This window comes from Cupressus sempervirens, chromosome 4 (genome assembly GCF_028749045.1).
Source record: "Cupressus sempervirens isolate cs-2001-9-10 chromosome 4, ASM2874904v1, whole genome shotgun sequence".
NCBI lineage: Eukaryota > Viridiplantae > Streptophyta > Pinopsida > Cupressales > Cupressaceae > Cupressus > Cupressus sempervirens.
The window spans coordinates 357,203,566-357,223,527 of NC_143121.1; the positions used below are offsets into that span (position 1 = coordinate 357,203,566).

The 19,962-nt window shown below is 34.9% G+C and overlaps 1 protein-coding gene across 1 annotated transcript; it reads left to right on the plus strand.

Annotated features, from left to right (window-relative positions):
- The first annotated feature begins 16,236 nt into the window (after nt 1-16,236).
- On the plus strand, nt 16,237-17,325 carry LOC149561538 (uncharacterized). Its single transcript, XM_089825176.1, has 3 exons — nt 16,237-16,462; nt 16,684-16,816; nt 17,081-17,325. The coding sequence occupies exons 1-3, from the start codon at nt 16,411-16,413 to the stop codon at nt 17,127-17,129; spliced, it is 234 nt and encodes a 77-aa protein (XP_089681302.1). The 5' UTR covers nt 16,237-16,410; the 3' UTR covers nt 17,130-17,325.
- The last annotated feature ends 2,637 nt before the right edge of the window (nt 17,326-19,962 follow it).

Consider the following 19,962-nt stretch of genomic DNA (forward strand, 5'->3'; position numbering starts at 1 on the left):
TTACTGGCATCAATTTTCTACATATTCCCTGTCCCTGCAGACCCAACAACATCACATTTTGAGTTTTTTTTTTCACGGGTTTTACAAAAAGGTCACGTTTTAGGGCCCAACCAATAAAAAACTGTTTGAAAATATAACATTAGGTTTTCGATAATGTCATCTGAATGGGGAGTAGTAGTCATCAAAAGGCTAAACGCAAAAGGAAGATATCCAATGAAGACTTTGTGGCATATAGGGAAAGGGACAAAATAGAACACCAAAGAAAAAGACAAGGTATGCTAAATATCAGTCAAGTTGACAATGAATTAGTTGAAGATTAAATCATAGAGTCAGATAATGAATATGTATAGTTGGAGAATGAAAATGTACCTATTGAAAATGATAATGCCGAAATTGAAAATTTAGAGAATGAAAATTTTGAAGATGAAATGCTACCAAGTCATAATCCAAATTGCATAATTGACCATGTCGAACATGACAATGCACAAGATCCTAATGCACAAGATCCTTACATATCTCCTAATTATAATCAACATAAATGTTCTAAAACACCAAAATGGATAATTGAAATAAATGAAATGATTATTACTAGTTTGGAAGGGAAAAATTTAGAAACAACCATTCGGTTATGGGTTTCAAGACTATATCAGATGTTTTTTGGCAACAAGACAATGGTAGAGCAATGTCAACTTTTCATGCACTTATTAAAGATGCAAAAGATGAGACCTATGATTTCCAAATTGAAGATTTGTGTCAATAAAAATTTGGAAAGAAATGTCATTATTGTGAATAATCTTTTCAATGTTTTCAATAGCATTGGGAAAAATAGTAAGCAGAAGGATAACAGAGCTGCTCGAAGAGTTATTACAACCTCTTTGGTAAGTCTTCATTTGAGAAAGGGTAGATATATGAGACAAACGTATATTGATTTGAATCTAAATCATACTACTTTGAGAAGAGCACTTAGTCGACGAGAGAAAATTGATGATTCTCTTCAAAATGAAACATGGGCATTTGGTGGGAGACTTCCACGTTTTGATAAGAAGCTATATGATGATGTGAAGGAAGAAATTATACAATTTTGGCACTCTAACTCATGAGTATCACCCAATGCTAAAGATGTGTTAAAGTTGAGAATTGGCATCACAGACCACACGCCACATCCTAAACACTATTTGGAGGTAAGTCAAACTATGTTGTTCAAACAATTTAGAGAGAGTCATCCAAGTCTTCATATATCACAAAAGGCTTTTGAATCTTTGAATCCATTTTATTATGTGCCAGTCAAAATTTGAAATACATGTTGCAAATATCATGTTGAGTTTTCTATGCACCATGAACTACTATGCTCCATCCGTTCTATTTTGCATAGTAAAGAAATGTTGGAGGATTGTGGGGCTAGTGGGCTTCCAAAATCATCAAGAGACTTGCTAGACCAACTTTTATGTTGTAGAGTTGATAGTTGTTTCTTTTATAGAAATGCTTGCTTAAATGAGAAGTGTTCAGAATGTGGTGGCTTATCCAAGTTTGACACATGTTTCTATGAGGGGTGCGAACAAGATCTTGGAAAGATAATAGTGAAAAAAAAGGTAAATGAAACAGTGAAATACACATTGAAGAGTGGGGGTGAGAGCTCTAGATGTGAATTGGTTGGAAAAGATATCAGTGTGGCTAGTTTTATTATAGATTTCAAGGCAAATCTTTTTTTAAAGTATACAAGACATAGCCAGAGGTCTTAGTGGTTGGATCAACAATTTAGAATGTGTAAGGAGACTTTTCCCATTGGCACTATTATATTAGTTGTTGATTTTGCTGAGAACTACACATTGCAACCTCAAAATGAGACACAATCTCAGTATTACAACTCCATTCAGATTGCTATTTTTGTTCACATAACATATAGACATGCCCCTAATAGTGTGGAAGATAATTGAAAGATTATTAGAGAGTATCATTTTTATATGAGTGATGATAGATCTCACTCTCACGAGTTTGTGCAATATTGTTTCGAGAATTATTTTGATTTCTTACATGAGCATGCAATTGCTATGGATAGACATATCATTTGGTCAGATAACTGTACAGGTCAATTCAAGAATGCTCACATGTTTTAATGGTTGTGTAGGATGCACGTAGAGAGAGGGGTGCCTCATATTTGGAGTTTTTTTGAGTTTGGCCATGGAAAAGGGGAACATGACGGAGCAGGGGCATGTGTGAAGAGAGCTCTAGTTAAGGAGCAATTGAAGATTTCAGCAACAAAGCTTCTTGATGCTTGTAGCATTGTTGATTGGTGTAGTTTAGCATTATCATAGGTGGGGACTCTTGATTCAGTGGTATGTAGGTTCATTTGGTTGGTTGAGGAACGGTCCATAGCTAATAGATCAGATTGTGCTACAGTGAGAGACTCATCAAAAATACATTCATTTCGAAGCTCTGATTCTAGTACATGGACCATTTGGACACGACAACTAGCTTGGTTTTGTCCTAGTTGTTTTCAGTGTGATTAGGATCACTGTGAGTCAAGTGAGTGGGTGGACACATGGGCTCCACATTATCTTACTCCATTGTCTATCATACCCTTTATCAGAAATGATGACATGGAAAGTTCACTTGAGCATTAACCATCTATCAAATCTACTTCAACCAGGACATGTCTTTGCATTGGTTGCACCATAGGGGAATGATGAGAAATCTGATTATTGGTTAGCATGTTGTGTAAGAGGTACATAAAAACTTGCACAACTGATCACAGATGATGATGGATTCACATATCTTACTGGTTCAGTGGTTGTTACTGGAACATGGCTACGGACATACATGCTTAGAAGGAATGGAATTCCTACATTTGAGACTATCAGAAGCACAAAATGATTCTCATATATTCGCATCTTACTATAGCAACAAATGTAAAGTTGTTGAAGCATCAAGGAAGACCAAAAATAAAAGAACTTTTTACTATTGCTAATGTTGATCATGAAGCCCTATTGGAGACCCTAAAATAGAGAGAGGACTCTATTGGAAGACTTGACTAGGTATATTTACTTCTTATGTTATTTTCTTCATAATGATTCAATGAACTAATGATTATCTTGTTTACTACAATAAGTTACTAATTTTTTTATGATATTGGAATGTAGGTACATCGTGAACAGTTGGAGGGGGGTGGTATTGGGGAGAATTCCTAAGATTTATGATGTATTATGATGTAAAATTAAACTTTTTTAGTATATGGTTTTTGTAATAATGAAAAAGACAGACTAAATTAGTTGCACATTCTAATTTGTATTTTGGTAGGTTCTTTGTAATGAATTATAAGAGGAAGATATTGAACAAGTTCTTGCAAATCATATTTGCATGTGATACAAGGCTATAAGGACAATTTTATGAGCATTTATAACTATATGAAAGATAATTTCTTGTGGATATCTTATTACAAGTTTGACTTTTTCCTTATTTGACATAAAGCTGACATTATGATTATTAAAACTATTTTTTATCAAACTAATCATATAAGAAAAATCTAGAAAGTACAGATGAACAATTAGAATACTTGATTTCTTCCATTTTGCAACCAATCATGGCATTTGAAAGCATAAAGAGTCATAATATTTTATAATGTTTTGAAAGACTTTCATATTGAAAAGTTGTAAAGGACCATGGGATTTGAATTGTAGTAATGGCTAGGTTTGCATAGGGTAAGTGAGTCATTAGATAGGTCCTAATAAGGTCTCATAATAATCTTAAGTCAATTCATAAGTTGAAACATTCAATAAGTCACTTAAAATTTAGCTTATTGCTTTAGAAAATTCAAATCTTGAATGAAACGGCTACATGAGCATTTTGGAGGGAAACTCCATAGTTTAAATTTTATGAAGGAATAGGAAGTGAAACTGATTGGAGGTGGTTGAGGGGGTTATTAACCATCCTTTAAAACTTATAAATAGTGTGTGTACGGGCTGTAAGGGCAGTATGTATGGATTGATTCAAAATTTTGAATAAAAAAGATTGGATTTTAATAGCAATTTGAAGGTTCTTTGGTATTTCTGAGTTCTTTATGATATTCTAATGCATTGAGGCATCTTCTAAGATCTTTAAGGAAGTTTAGGACCAAGTTTTGATTTCATTTTTGAAGGGTTATTCATCTAACTCACTGATTGTTAGCTATAGCAATCATTTTCATAAGCATTTTGACATTTTTTTCATCTAATCATGGTCATTCCATGAAATCCTTACCTAATTCTTCATGGAATGCCATTTTCCTAACATGTATAATATCTTCCAACCCTGAAATGATCAACTAACTAGAATAATTGGTGGCCACCAAACATAAAAGGGTGAAAACAAGGGTTGAAAGTGAGTGGACAGTCCTATAGGAAGAGATTTTCCTTAAAGAGGGTAGTGTTTGTGAGTTGATTCATGTTTATGGTGATAAAATATAAATGTCAAAATTTTGAATTAGTCCAAGAAGGCTTGGCACGTGTGAGATTGGTGATGCCCTAGGAACAAGGGTTTTGAGAAGGTGAATTGGGGCTTTTGGGGTTAGGGAACCCATGGACCGAAATTGAGAGTGGATTTGTGTAATTGAAGTCATTTTAGGAGCCTATGCAAAGTTTGGAGTCCAGATCTTAAGTCCTTCTAGTGGTTGAACATTTGTAAACGCATCTTTTCTACATTGTTAAAAAATAGGAGAAGTGTGAAAGTTCATTGATATTTTCCAAAGGAAGGGTATATAAGTCTTATATATTTTTTGTGAAAGAATAAAGGGTATCCAAAACACCATTTATTCAAGGAGTCTTTTGGAAAAAATAAAAGTTATCCACCTAATTGTCTTGCTGCTATCAAAGAATTGTAAAGTTGCATAGACAACATTTTGGCATGTTGTGGCTTTTGGCTTGAAAAGTATTGAAACTCAAGGGTAAGTGTTGGAACATGGTGAATATGTCAAAACAAACTCATTGAAAGCTTAAAAACTCTTGGAGTTGACCATTTGTGGGTTTTGACCATCAAGACCTAGAAGGGTCACTTGGTACATTGTTACAAATTTTGCTCATTTTAAGTTGTTACTTGGGTCCATCACCCTATCCTCTAGATCACTTGTATATTATCAACATTTGGGAATGAAGCAACATGTTGCATTTGATCCTCTCCATAATCATCTTTATGTTCAAGTGCATCATAGTTAATAGTTTTTCTCCTTTTTGTTGGTTCATCATGGTTACCATGCATTATTACAATCATGCCAACTCTTCCTCCATTGGTTACCATGCTTAGAATCATTGGAAAAATTACATATACTCTAAATTTTTAGTAGCAAGGTTCTCACAAAAAACTTCTACAATACTATAAAAATAATCTTCTAAGCTTTGGTTAGCTACCATCTCCAAATGAGCTATTCGTTAATATGGTGATTTAACATCATTCTAATATGTTGAGTTCTTAGTCCCACCCCTTGAAACAAGAGTAAAATAGATAAGAATGTCTTTGCATGCAGTCTCAAACCTCCCCAAATGAACTAGTCATTACTAAGGTGGTTCAACATCACCCATTAGTGTTGAACCCTTAGGCCCACCCTTCCAACTGAGAGGAAAATTGGTTCTTAGTCCAATAACATTAATGAAATACAGGGAACACTAGTGCAAAGCACCTAATCATTTTTATTTTCTTGATTTAATAAGGTCTAGGGATAGATCTAATGATCTCCCTGTGACCATCCACATTTTTAATGGACACAAGACCCCATGGTGTAACTATAAGCCTTGGCCATCAATTTGTCCAATAAAGTGGATTTTTGGTAAATTCCATGTTTTTTAGGTAAGTCTAGATGTTTAGAACATTATTAGGGTCCCTAAGAGTTCGTAGAGTCCATTTGCAATCAAATTTGCAATAAAACTTGTCTTAGCACAAAAATTGCAAAAATTGCAAAAAGTTGCTTAGCAACTTTTGCAATTTTTTTGACAACTTTTCAAAATCTAACTCCTAACGGATAGAACTGTTCAAATCGTTAGTGCCATTAGCTTCAGGAAGGTGGGTGAACCCTATTGAAACCCTTGTTTCAGTCACGAAGACCATCCATCGTCTATGGCCACCCCATACAAAGGAGTCCCCAAGGTTCTCTAAGTGCATTTTGAGGTCAATCTTCCGAGGGTTATAACTTGGAGCTCATGAGGACTATCAATGAGCTGTTGAATGCTACAAGATGGTGATGTTGAGGCCTAAAATAACCTATCTCATTTTTGAGAGATCAGATCCATTTGGATTCGGCACAATGATCTTGCTCGATGCCAAAACTCACAGTGTGCCTCAGTTCATAGGTGCACCACATCGTAAATTTCAAACCGCTAACCTTGGCATCGAATCGTCAATGCCATTAGCTCTGAGTGGGTGGGTGAACCCTAGTCACACCCTTGTTCCAACCACGGAGACCATCCATCATCCGCAGCCACCCCATTCTGAGGAGTCTCCAAGGTGCTCTAAGTGCATTTCGAGGTCGATCTTTCGAGGGTCATAACTTGGAGCTCGTGAGGACTATTGATGAACTATCAAATGCTACAGGACGGTGATGCTAAGACCTAAAATGAACTATCTCATTTTTGAGAGATCACATTCCATTTAGATTCGGCACAATGATCTCGCTCAATGCCAAAACTCGTAGTGTGCCTCAGTTCATAGGTGCACCATAGTGCAACTTTGAAACCGTTGATCTTGGCACCGAATCGTCAGTGCCATTAGCTCTGGCTAGGAGGGTGAACTCTAGTAACACCCTTGTTTTGGCCATGGAGACCATCCATCGTCCACAACCACCCCATACCAAGGAGTCCCTAAGGTTCTCTAAGTGCATTTTGAGGTCGATCTTCCGAGGGTCATAACTTGAAGCTCATGAGGGCTATCGATGAACTGTTGAATGCTACAAGACGGTGATGTTGAGGCCTAAAATAACCTATCTCATTTTTTAGAGATCACATTCCATTTGGATTCGACACAGCAATCTCACTTGATGCCAAAACTTGCAATGTGCCTCAGTTCATAGGTGCACCACAGCTTAACTTTGAAATCGCTGATTTGGCATCGAATTGTCAGCCCCATTAGCTCTGGGTGGGTGGGTGAACCCTAGTCATACCCTTGTTCCAGCCACAGAGACCATCCATCATCTGCAACCACCCCATACCGAGGAGTCTCCAAGGTGCTCTAAGTGCATTTCGAGGTCGATATTTTGAGGGTCATAACTTGGAGCTCATGAGGACTATCGATGAACTATCAAATGCTATAGGATGGTGATGCTAAGACCTAAAATGACCTATCTCATTTTTGAGAGATCACATTCCGTTTGGATTTGACACAATGATCTCGCTCGATGCCAAAACTCACAGTATGCCTCAGTTCATAGGTGCACCACATCGCAACTTTGAAATTGCTGATCTTGGCATCAAATCGTCAGTGCCATTAGCTCCGGGTGGGCAAGTGAACTCTAGTGACACCCTTTTTTTAGCCACGAAGACCATCCATCGTCCATGGCCACCCCATACTGAGGAGTCCCCAAGGTTCTCTAAGTGCATTTTCAGGTCGATCTTTCGAGGGTCATAACTTGGAGCTCGTGAGTGCTATCAATGAACTGTTGAATGCTACAAGATGGTGATGTTGAGGCCTAAAATAACCTATCTCATTTTTGAGAGATCACATTCTGTTTGGATTCAGCATAGCGATCTCTCTTGATGCCAAAATTCGCAATGTGCCTTAGTTCATAGGTGCACCATAGCATAACTTTGAAACTACTGATCTTGGCATCAAATCGTCAGTGCCATTAGCTTTGAGTGGGTGGGTGAATCCTAGTCACACCCTTGTTCCAACCACAGAGACCATCCATCATCCGCAACCACCTTGTACCGAGGAGTCTCCAAGGTGCTCTAAGTACATTTCAAGGTCAATATTTCAAGGGTCATAACTTGGAGCTCATGAGGACTATTTATGAACTATCAAATGCTACAAGACGGTGATGCTGAGACCTAAAATGACCTATCTCATTTTTGAGAGATCACATTTCATTTGGATTCGACACAATGATCTCACTCGATGCCAAAACTCGCAATGTGCCTTAGTTCATAGGTGCACCATAGCCCAACTTTGAAATCACTGATCTTGGCATCGAATCATCAGTGCCATTAGCTCCGGGTGGGCAGGTGAACTCTAGTGACACCCTTGTTCCGACCACAAAGACCATCCATCATCCGCGGCCACCCCATACTGAGGAGTCCCCAAGGTTCTCTAAGTGTGTTTTGAGGTCAATCTTCCAAGGGTCATAACTTGGAGCTCATGAGGACTATTGATAAACTATCGAATGCTATAGGATGGTGATGCTAACACCTAAAATGACCTATCTCATTTTCAAGAGATCACATTCCATTTGGATTCGGCACAATGATCTCACTCGATGCCAAAACTCGCAGTGTGCCTCAATTCTTAGGTGCACCATAGCGCAACTTTGAAATCGCTGATCTTGGCATCGAATCATCAGTACCATTAGCTCTAGGTGGGCGGGTGAACTCTAGTGACACCCTTGTTCTGGCCACAGAGATCATCCATTATCCGTGGCAACCCCATATCGAGGAGTCCCTAAAGTTCTCTAAGTGCATTTTGAGGTCGATCTTTCGAGGGTCATAACTCAGAGCTCGTGAGGGCTAATGATGAACTGTTCAATGCTACTAGATGGTGATGTTGAGGCCTAAAATAACCTCTCATTTTTGAGAGATCAGATTCTGTTTGGATTCGGCACAACAATCTCTCTCGATGCCAAAACTCATAGTATGCTTCAGTTCATAGGTGCACCACAGCGTAACTTTGAAACCGTTGATCTTGGCATTGAATCATCAACGCCATTAGCTCCGAGTGGGTGGGTGAACCCTAGTCACACCCTTGTTCCATCCACAGAGACCATCCATCATTCGCGGCCACCTCGTACCGAGGAGTCTCCAAGGTGCTCTAAGTGCATTTCGACGTAGATCTTCCGAGGGTCATAACTTGGAGCTCGTGAGGACTATCGATGAACTATCAAATGCTACAAGATGGTGATGCAGAGACCTAAAATGATCTATCTCATTTTTTAGAGATCACATTCCATTTGGATTCGGCACAACGATCTTGCTCGATGCCAAAACTCGCAGTGTGCCTTAGTTAATAGGTGCACCACAGTGCAACTTTGAAACTGTTGATCTTGGCATCGAATCGTCAATACCATTAGCTTCAGGAGGGTGGGTGAACCCTAGTGACACCCTTGTTCTAGCCAAAGAAACCATCCATCATCCGCAGCCACCTCGTACCGAGGAGTCCCCAAGGTTCTCTAAGTGCATTTCAAGGTCGATCTTTCGAGGGTCATAACTCAGAGCTCGTGAGAGCTATCAATGAACTATCAAATACTAAAAGACGATGATGCTAAGGCTTAAAATAAACTATTTCATTTTCAAGAGATTGCATTCCATTTGGATTCGGCACAGCGATCTGGAACACTGAAGGAGGAGGCATACTTAATCAATAAATATGAGCTATCTACTTTGCCAGACATAAAGAAATCTTCCCGATTCCATCTGAATATCAGTAGTTGATACCATCTATATGAACATAACTATTAGGAATAAGGGAAACTTCATGATCTTGAACATTTAATATTTACCTCGAAGAGTTAGAAGGTTGCCCCATTTTCGTGGCATGTATGGCTGAATCATTTTTACAGTGAAAATCTCCCATCCATTTTCTGATGGACTTGGCAGTAACTTCATCATTTGAAGCAAACAGACAAACTGAATTTTCCCTCAACTGACTGGCCAAGAAGCCAAGGAATTCAAATCTTTTGTTGCCTATTGTAATGCCTTCCTTCAAAATTGACAATATTCTATAATACACTTGTGATCTTTGTGGTATTGCATGAAAACCATATTCAATTTTTGCAGTCAAAGCAATTGAATGAAGCTTATTAAAGTCCTCCTCCATAAAAGAGACTTTGAGGAAATCATCAACATACTTTGAAAAATTCCTGGTCACTTGACTTGAAATATTCAAGTTGGGGCCCAAAAACTAGACCCTAGTCAGAGTAACTAGGGCCTGATGGAATTTCAATGTGCCATTATGTCTAGAAATTGTCAGAGACTTCAACTGATTTTGACTAGTTTGCAACTTCTTTACTTGATTTTGAAGCCATGTTTCTGGGTTGAAACATGTCGACTTCAATTTATGCAGTTCTATTAAGGCCAGACATATGTGCAAAGTTGATTTCTATATATATCAAAATACATAGATCCATATACAAAATGTGGCTGACCATGCCATCAGAATGTGTATAATATCAATGTTTCTGTATACAATGTGGCATACGCCATCTCAAAATGTCTGATGATGCATCCTACAACAGCTATACTATCCTAGGGTACTGGTGGATGATCAAAATATAGCATCTTCACTGCACTAGGTGGATCAGATGCATCCTACATAAACAAAAATGGAAAACCCAAAGATAGACTACTAAATTTACATGATTCTTTGTATCTAACATTGAATTACTCAAATGCATAATGATCTTTTTTTTAATAAAGATTTATACTATCAAAATTTCATAATAAATACCTCTCTCGTCGACCTCCTGCACCAGTCAGGAGTTCTCTCATATGCCCTCGGCAATGCTTCTACCTCTTTGACTATGGGCTATATATGTTCGAATATGTTTGTCAGAAGAATCTACAATTTAAACTATAACATTATAATTCATAGCATGCTAAAGTTATAACATATTTAATCATGAATTCAAACTACAACTTACTATTGTAGGCTTCTCCTCAGGAAAGAGTGGTCGTGTCATCAAATCTACATAGCTCTCCCTTCGGAACTCATGTGCACTAGGAGTCTCCTATGAGATACAAAATAGTAGTTGTTAATATCATGGAAATCAGTTTTGAATTTATTTATGAAGATAAGGATAATAAAAAATAAATGATACTTATACATACAATGGGGCTCTCAGTGCGAATGGAAATCCCTGATGGTCTACGACGTAGAATTTGCACATGCTCATTGCCAGTAGCCACGCCCTATATACAATAAAGAATGCAATTAAATGGGATTACCACAAACATGTTACAAGAATGCATCGATATTTAGACAAATAGAAAGCACCTAATTACATTTCCTTTGTCAATGCGTGCTGGCTCATCCCCCGCACTTTGTCCGCCCGGGACAGGTGGTACCTACAAGATAAAAGAAAGTTTAGCAACCATATATGCTACAATATCAAATAGAAAAAAAAATGCAAACACAACATAATGTACCGTAGATGTCTCAAGGCCAAATGAAATGGCTAAGAGCATGGCATCATCAATCTGTCTGAGCTCCTCCTTGGTCATCAACTAAACATGAATGAAGATCACATACATATAAAAGTCAATATGGCTTAAAAATTAAAATTACACTATTATAAAAATTAAATTTAAATTGCATATTTCATAAGAAAAAAATGTATACACGTACAGACACCGAAGGAGTCCATGCCTTTGCATTCCCCTCCTCTCTCGCATCAGGGTCTATAGCCTCTATGTGTCTATTGTATCCTTGTCTAATACAAAATGATACTCAAGAAGATCACTTATGGGACCCAAGCAAATATTCTTGCATGTAATGCAAGTGTGAAGCACACAAACGTGTGATGAGCTAGCCGATGATGAACTAGCACCAGCATCATCAACACGAGAAGGCAGGACTGACCTAGCCTGAGATATCATTAAGCTACTTAGCCTATGAATGGATCTGATGATCTGAGAGCTAGCCTCTGTCATAATATATGGATGTTGCACTCGAGGAGGAGGGGAGATATTAGTGGGGGGGGACAAAAGTCCTAGCTTTCTTCCATTGGGAAGAGGGTCTATCCTGAGGAGCTCCTAGTCCTAAGCCCATGTTGGGCTTCATGCTCCAATAGTTCACTTTAAGTTTCAACACAAATTCTACATATAATTTTTTAAGGAAATAAAATGGCATGTCTAAATTTCCATGTGGAGGGATATCAAAGACCATCCACCAACAATCCCAAAAGTTTGCACGTATGGCATCATTTGTGCACCATTTAATCGATAGTTTGAATTTTTTTGGGTCGACTGGTAAACCCATTTTCGGGTTTGCAAAAAGGCTAGCCAAATCGTCTTTGGTTATGTTGAGGGCCACAACCTCATCATAGTCCAAACCATCATCAAACATCTTGTGCATTTCATCACACCAATGAAGAGCAACATTTTGTTGGTTCGTAAGGGTTTCAATGTTATCCACTATGGTGTTTAACGTGGATAACATAGGAGCCAATGAGGGTACATTATTATATGTTCTATGCAAACCTCTCAACTCGGTGAGATTTTCATTTATCGAATCCTCGATTCGAGGAGGGTTTTGAGGGGGTAGAGGATCATTTGGTGGACGGTTTTGTGGGGGTACTGGATCATTTGGTAGGGGGTTACGAGGAATATTATTCCCTGCCTCAGTGTCATCATTCTGATCAACCATTCCTATTGAATTGCAAAACGTAATATATATTTTTAAAAAACCTTAATTTTAACCATTTTTTTCAAAAAAAACCCTAGATTCAACTAAAATAAACAAAATCATGCTAAAATCTATTGAATTTAGGTTTTAAATGAGTTAAAAAACAAAAAAAAACATACTTTGATATTCGATCGTATATCTGATATCCGATCACAGTGCAAATACTGGCCCCCAAATATGCGAAATAAGGACCCGTGGGTCTATAATTTTTTTAATTTATGTAATGTCACATATATCGGATATTCGATATGAACGACATATTATATTTTATATAAGATATAACATATATCTTATATTTTATATATAATATATTACATTATATTATATTATTATATTATATTATATTATTATATTATATTATTATAATATAATATATTATTATATTATTATAATATAATATTATTATTATATTATATTATTATAATATAATATTATTATTATATTATATTATATTATTATAATATAATATTATTATTATATTATATTATATTATTGTAATTTATAATATATTATACTTTTTTATTATATATTATATTATATTATATATATATATATATTATATTATATTACATTACTATATATTATAATATTAAATATTATATTATATTATTATAATATAATACATTATAATATAATATTATTATTATAGTATAATATTATATGATTATAATATAATAATATTATTATTATTATATTATAGTATAATTATTATTATTATATTATATTAAATAATATATTATATTATATTAAATAATATATTATATTATATTAAATAATATATTATACTATTATAATATAATGTTTTTATATTATTATAATATAATAATAATAATGTTATAAGCCGTTGGTTATCAAATATCCGATAAGGCTCGACCTTTCCTTCTAGGTTTGATACCTGGATAGGTGGAAAAAAGTCAGAGCGGATTTTGAAGCGCTTTTAGACGTCTTCAAACTTTATTTTTTTTCACATCGCCACTTTTTGGCACACCATGATCCTGCACATACCCAATTATGGGAATAGGAAAAGGTACCCCAACACTTGTAGGAAAGTGAAATGCAATTCATATATGAAAATAAAACATGTTGTCATGATGAGGCAATGGTGTCTAAGATTGACATTTCAAAATATAAATTATCAAAGCAAGAGGTGACACTCCGAGTAATTACAAACCATAGTGAAAGCCCTTTAGCTAACCCATTATACATGATCATTGAAGTAACAACTAGGACAAAAATGTCCTACTTAATAGTGTGCATAAGAAATGTAGTTAACAATAAACCACTACAACAAGGTAAAAAAATCCTCACACAAGGTCCGACATGAATAGCTACACTCAATATACATGGAACGATCATACATTCAAAGCTTAGAATTCCTATTAAAGAAATGTTGTCACTACAAGAACATGCGTTGGCAACATTCCAAGAGAAAATGAAGGACATCAGATACATTCTTATTGATGAAATGAGTTTCATTAGGCCAAAACTATTACTAAAAATAGACAGTACGTTATGCCAATCATTTCCTCATAGTCAACACCTCAACTTTGGTAACGTTTCCCTAATCTTGGTAAGCGACAACACTACACAATTACCACCCACAATGTATAGGCCTATTGACGCATCTCAAGCACAAGTGAGGACACTAGAAGAACAATGCTTAGATGTCAAGGAGAAAGTACAACACAAACATAGTTTTGGCAATTATTACAAGATATACGAAATACAAATGCACAAACAAAAGACTAGAAGCTCCTTATGACTTACACAAACAAATGCATTACATTAAGGACTCATTTGGTTGTTGGAATTGACTTGGAATAGGAATAGACAATTTCATTAAAAAATGAATTCTTTATTTGGGTGTGTCAAATCGAAATTAGAATGGAAATTTGTATTCTCATTTTTCCCCAAAATAAACATTTGTTGATTCCACCAAAATACATGTTATTAGAATAGACCATTCCTATTCCCATTCTTCTTTTTTATAGTTGATTAAGTTTTCAAGTCTATGGGTTGGATTATTAGGTTTCTAGAATACAATTAACTTTCATAAGGTATTTGGCATACGACTTATCGGCCAAATCATTTTGCTCCATTTTCATGTGTGTGTCAGTTTGCTCCATTTTCGTTGTGCGGGTCAATTTGGGTTCCCAATTACCATTTGGATCTTTACTAGCTCTCTGCTAAGAGTTTTGTTATTAATGAAAATAGGCTCCCTTCCTAATATTGTGCTAGTAGTCATGACTATAGATGGGACATTCAAGTTGAAGGTTGTGTGGATGAAGAGTGACCCAAAAGCTAAAAGTGCATGAGCACAAAACTCTACAAGTTTATGTTCAAGATTCCTATCTCCCTCGTGATGTTATCGATTCTGACAAAGAATCATTTTAATTTCCTTTTGAAACTCTGTCTACATTCATTCTCTTTGGGGTGATAATTTCTACTTCCAATTTGAATCGCAAATATCCCCAAATCGATAATCTCTACCAAAATATCTAGGTCCACTAATTTGTTCAAGAAAATAGAATTAAGATGGACTTTTTCATGGAATTTGAACTTTGTAGTAAATTAATACATGGACATGTAGTGAATTAGTCGTCATTACCACACAAGTCATGCCAAGCTTGAATAACCATTTCATTTGATAAAACCAGAACTACTACTCTATCTTAGCTAGAACTTGTTCAGTTATCTTAACTTACTACACAAACATCCACCCAACATAACCAGTTGATCAAGCGAACCCCAATTAGAAACTTGAAATTGTAAAAATATAAATATTTTTTTAGAAACAATAATAATTTTAAAGAAAATAGAAATGAATCATTGAATCCGCATGCCTTCTCTAGTCTTCCAAGCACATCCATCCTCTTAGAACTACGATTTTTAGAGGTCCTAAGCATAGATCTATTTTACTTATGTATCAATTATCTCATAAACATATAAATTTAATCTTTATTCCAATTTCACTATTGTACAGCCAAACATGGGATTAACATATTCCACATCCACATCCCTATTCCCATTCTCAATTACAATTCTCAATTCTTATGCCAACAATCAAGCGGGCCCTAGGAGCAATGTCTCATTCAACACCTCAATGCACCTATTTACTATCAATGATCTGGTCAGTATACACATTATAAAAATGTTGAGAATGGTAAATTACATGATTGGGATAAGTGCAACAACAATATATATTTTTATAAAAATTAGAAAGGAAAAAATACTTATTTAATTTTAAATAAAATACTGCAGTCAGCCACCTACCTGTTCATTTACTTGAACATTCCAAACGTGACTTTGTAGTATTTTATTTTTATTCCGAAGTACAATTTATATGGTCTCTTTTGCTGGCCTTGGAAGGACACCAAGGCTTTAAGGTTTGACCACTTATATACTTTATCATAAAACACACGTGTGCAATGCCACGTGTCCTGTGCTGAGAGAGAGGGGAAACTTAACGAAGATAAACACGCGGCGTCGCCGACGTTAATAAACGCGAAAAGATCAAACACAACAGAGGAAGACCGGGATTGAGTCGAGCGAAATCAATGTTTAAAACGACGCGTTTTAATTGTTTGATATTTTCAGATTTCTCCGTCATACTGCGCGCCGACCTGATTATCACAATTTCCTATAAATACAAATACAACCTACGGCAGATAGAATTAATTAAACTGTCTTTTATACTCTGCAACTTCCCCTGCTCCTAAAAAATTCTTATATAAGGAACTCTTGGCTGTAGCAATTCTATAGCATTCATTTCATCAAGGAAGACGCTTATTATTATTATTTGCAGCCTTTTTGTTCACCGTTAATTGTTTCTTCAGTTTAGAGAGGATGAATTATAACAATCAGCAACAAGCCCCTGTTGGAGTTCCTCCTCCACAAGGTATTGATTGGAAGACGACATAGTTTGAAATTTATAAGCAATATTATATATTCTAAGTGTATTGATTGTCAAGAAACTCATTGATGAGATTTATTCAATTTTAGTTTTCTGCATGGAAGATTTTGTATCATTCACAACCCACATAGGAATATGAATCTATGCTTAGTGTGTTCAGATCCTTTAAGTTTTATGATTTTTAACCCTCTTTTCAATGTAAACAGGGTATCCCCAACCTTATCCTCAACAACCACAGGGCTATCCTCCTGCTGGTTATCCGCAGGAAGGTTTATATGCTCCTCAGGGAGGACCTCCTCCTCAGACAAAATCAAGAGGCGATGGATTTTGGAAAGGATGGTGAGTTTCTTTTGTTGGGCTCAATGGGTCATCTTTCTTATAACTAGTTTCAATTCTAAATGAGAATGATTTGAATCTCAATTGGTCATGAATTGAATCTGATTCATAACTGGAACAGTTTTCAATATATCCCTCATCTTAACATCCATAATATGCTGCTTGTGAGAAATAGATCGTTGAAGGAATGAATGGATTAGGAAATACTTATTTGTTTCATATTTCATGTAGATCTGACTTATTATTTTCTCCGTTGTTTATATGCAGTTGTGCTGCCCTCTGCTGCTGTTGTGTCTTGGAAGAATGCTGCTTTTGAGCTGGATTAGGAATTTGGCGCGATTGGATGACTGAATTTGGATTACCTGGCTTAAATTCATATTTTTGTACAGCTTTGCTTCTGGCGCATTTGTAGCGATGTTCATTTTATTGTATTGATTTTGCTTCGGTTGGTCTCCTATCTAGTGGAGCATGTGTGTAATATATATTTTAATAAATATAAATTATATTGAAGACATTGGCTCTCTGTTCTAAGTTTTGATATGGATGCTATTACCTACAAGTGGTTATTTCTCAATACTAATTAAAACTTAAAAGGATAGGGTTGAGCATCTTGAATTGAATTATAACAAGTAATTTTCAATTGAATTATAAAACCTATCTTAGAGGAAGTAGTCAAACATGTTCTAGCAATGGTGTATAAGTTGTGGGAAGACTCTATCTTGTCGACAAAATGGTTGTGATTAGGTTTTTATTTATTATATAATATTAAAGTAAAATTACAAAGAAGTATTTTACAATTTTTAAATCATTAATAAATTACAATAAAATGTCGTTATATCGGTTAGATAGTTATTTCGTACATTGTGTATCTATTATATCAATTACTAATTTTAAATGGTTCATATAAAAGAACATTAAAAGTTCATTAATAATTAAAGCTTGTTTGGTTCATAATTTGTTCACTTGTGCCCCATTATTAAGACATTTTTGCATGACTATTCATACATTTGTCTATTGAGAATACCTTTTTTTTAAATGTTAAAGTTATATATAAAGTCAACAAAAAAACTCACCAAAACCCAATGTATAGTTTAGGTTATACGAGTGTACAAAAAAATAGCTATAATGATTTCTCGTGGACATCCCCTATTGTTGCAAGTAAATTTGTTATAACTATTATTAGCTTGACATATAAAAAACTAATACTTGTTCATGATGGATTGTGTTTTTGTTTGCTTGATTAGCAACTAACGAGAGTTAAAGTTGCTACAAGCATAGATCACCAAAAGCATGAAATAAGAATACTTTTTGAAGTATAATACATACTTTTTTTTTTCTTTAATTAAACATTTATATATCATAAAAATGTTCTCAACTATATCTACATTAAAAAGGGGTGAAAACAATGAAAATCATATATAAAACCATATTTGGTTTTATTGTTCAACATTACATCTAGTGAATTTGAATTATGAAATCATGGTTTTTATTTTATTTTAGGGTAGTACTTAACAAATACGCATTCATACCAATTGTAGAATGAACTCAAGGAGGTTATGTGCCCCAAACATCTCCTAACTACAATAAACTTCTACTAAACTTCTATATCTACCTTTGATGATTCAAGCTTGTCATGTAATTAGATAAGAGTGACATTGATGTAAGAAGGAAAATTATAGCCTTCAACATACATAAAATTCACAAGGATACAATCAAGTTTGCATATGACATAAAACTATCAAGAATGCATTGCAAAGTTCAATTTTTTTGTAATCATAGTTAATGGAGATGAGTTTAAAAGTCAACACTTTTCATGACAATCTAAAAAGGATTTTCAAGCACATAACCAATAATGGAAGAACAAATAATCATTTATATTTATCCAAAATATGCTAGGGTGTAACATAAGTCATTTAACATCTGTAAGAAAGGAAAATAGGATGTCATGTCCAATGCACATTATGTGTAAAATGAGAAGACATTTGTATGTGTGATATCAAACAAACAACAATAATAGATTGAATTAGAATAATGGAAGTACTAATTTTTAGAATCAACAAATAAGTCAAATGGTAACTAGGTACACATCTTTGACAATTCCCAAACAAGATCAAGCTTAAATGCAAACAAAGATGATTGGTGTAATAAGACAATAATGCTATCTACTCATGAGGAGTATGTTATGAATCATGTTGTCATTAGCAATCAAAGAATCATAATTGTCAACAAAAACAAATGTAGGAACATTAGGAGTAGATGCAAAGACAATTTGATAAATTATAATGAGTCTGAGCCTAGCATCCTGGATATATACAAAGAAAGAAAAAGATGTTGTATAGGATATATATTAAAGAATCTATAAAGAAATTCAATGTTTAAAGTGTATAGACTACTTTGAAGAATCTCTCAAGGGGTGGATAACTAATAAATTGGTCTAAGAAATAAGGGAATCAAATGAAAAGATTGAATAATTAGAGTGTTATATTGGGATTGTAAAGGACCTCGTAAGGAGATTCTCAACAAGGTTGGAGGAAAGGCAATGCAAGATAGTTGAAGTCCCCCTAAGGAGATGCTTATTGAGGCTGGAAGTAAGGCAATGCAAGAGAGTTAATGGAGCATGGGATAACAAGCCACAACTTGAGTTCTCTTTAGCATTGTTGATTTTTTTTATTTGTGGTTTTTAATTTTACTATAATTATGCCATTAAAACTATAATGATCATGGTTTAGGAGGGTGATGGTTATAAACCCTAAAATTTCATTCTTGATAATATGTTGTAAAATATATAATTGCTAGGGAAAAAGTGGTATAGAGATATGGTTATACTCTACAAATTAGGGTTTGAAGTATTTTTAGCAAATAGGAGTGGTACATTAATTGTACACTCCATTAGAATCTAGACTTCTACTTGAATATATGTCACTGATATATTGATTAAATGAAAATATTAATCTAGAACTTCCAATGAGATTATATTTTTCTGAAATTTATGAAATATTGTTCATGTTTATCTCTATAGTGGGCATGACAAGAATTGCATTCTTTGTTCTTTCAATTTTAATGAAAATGATTTATTTGGAAAGAGTTAATTTTTACTATCCCACAAATCTCTCTAATTTTTATTCATCTCCAAAACACCCAAAATTATA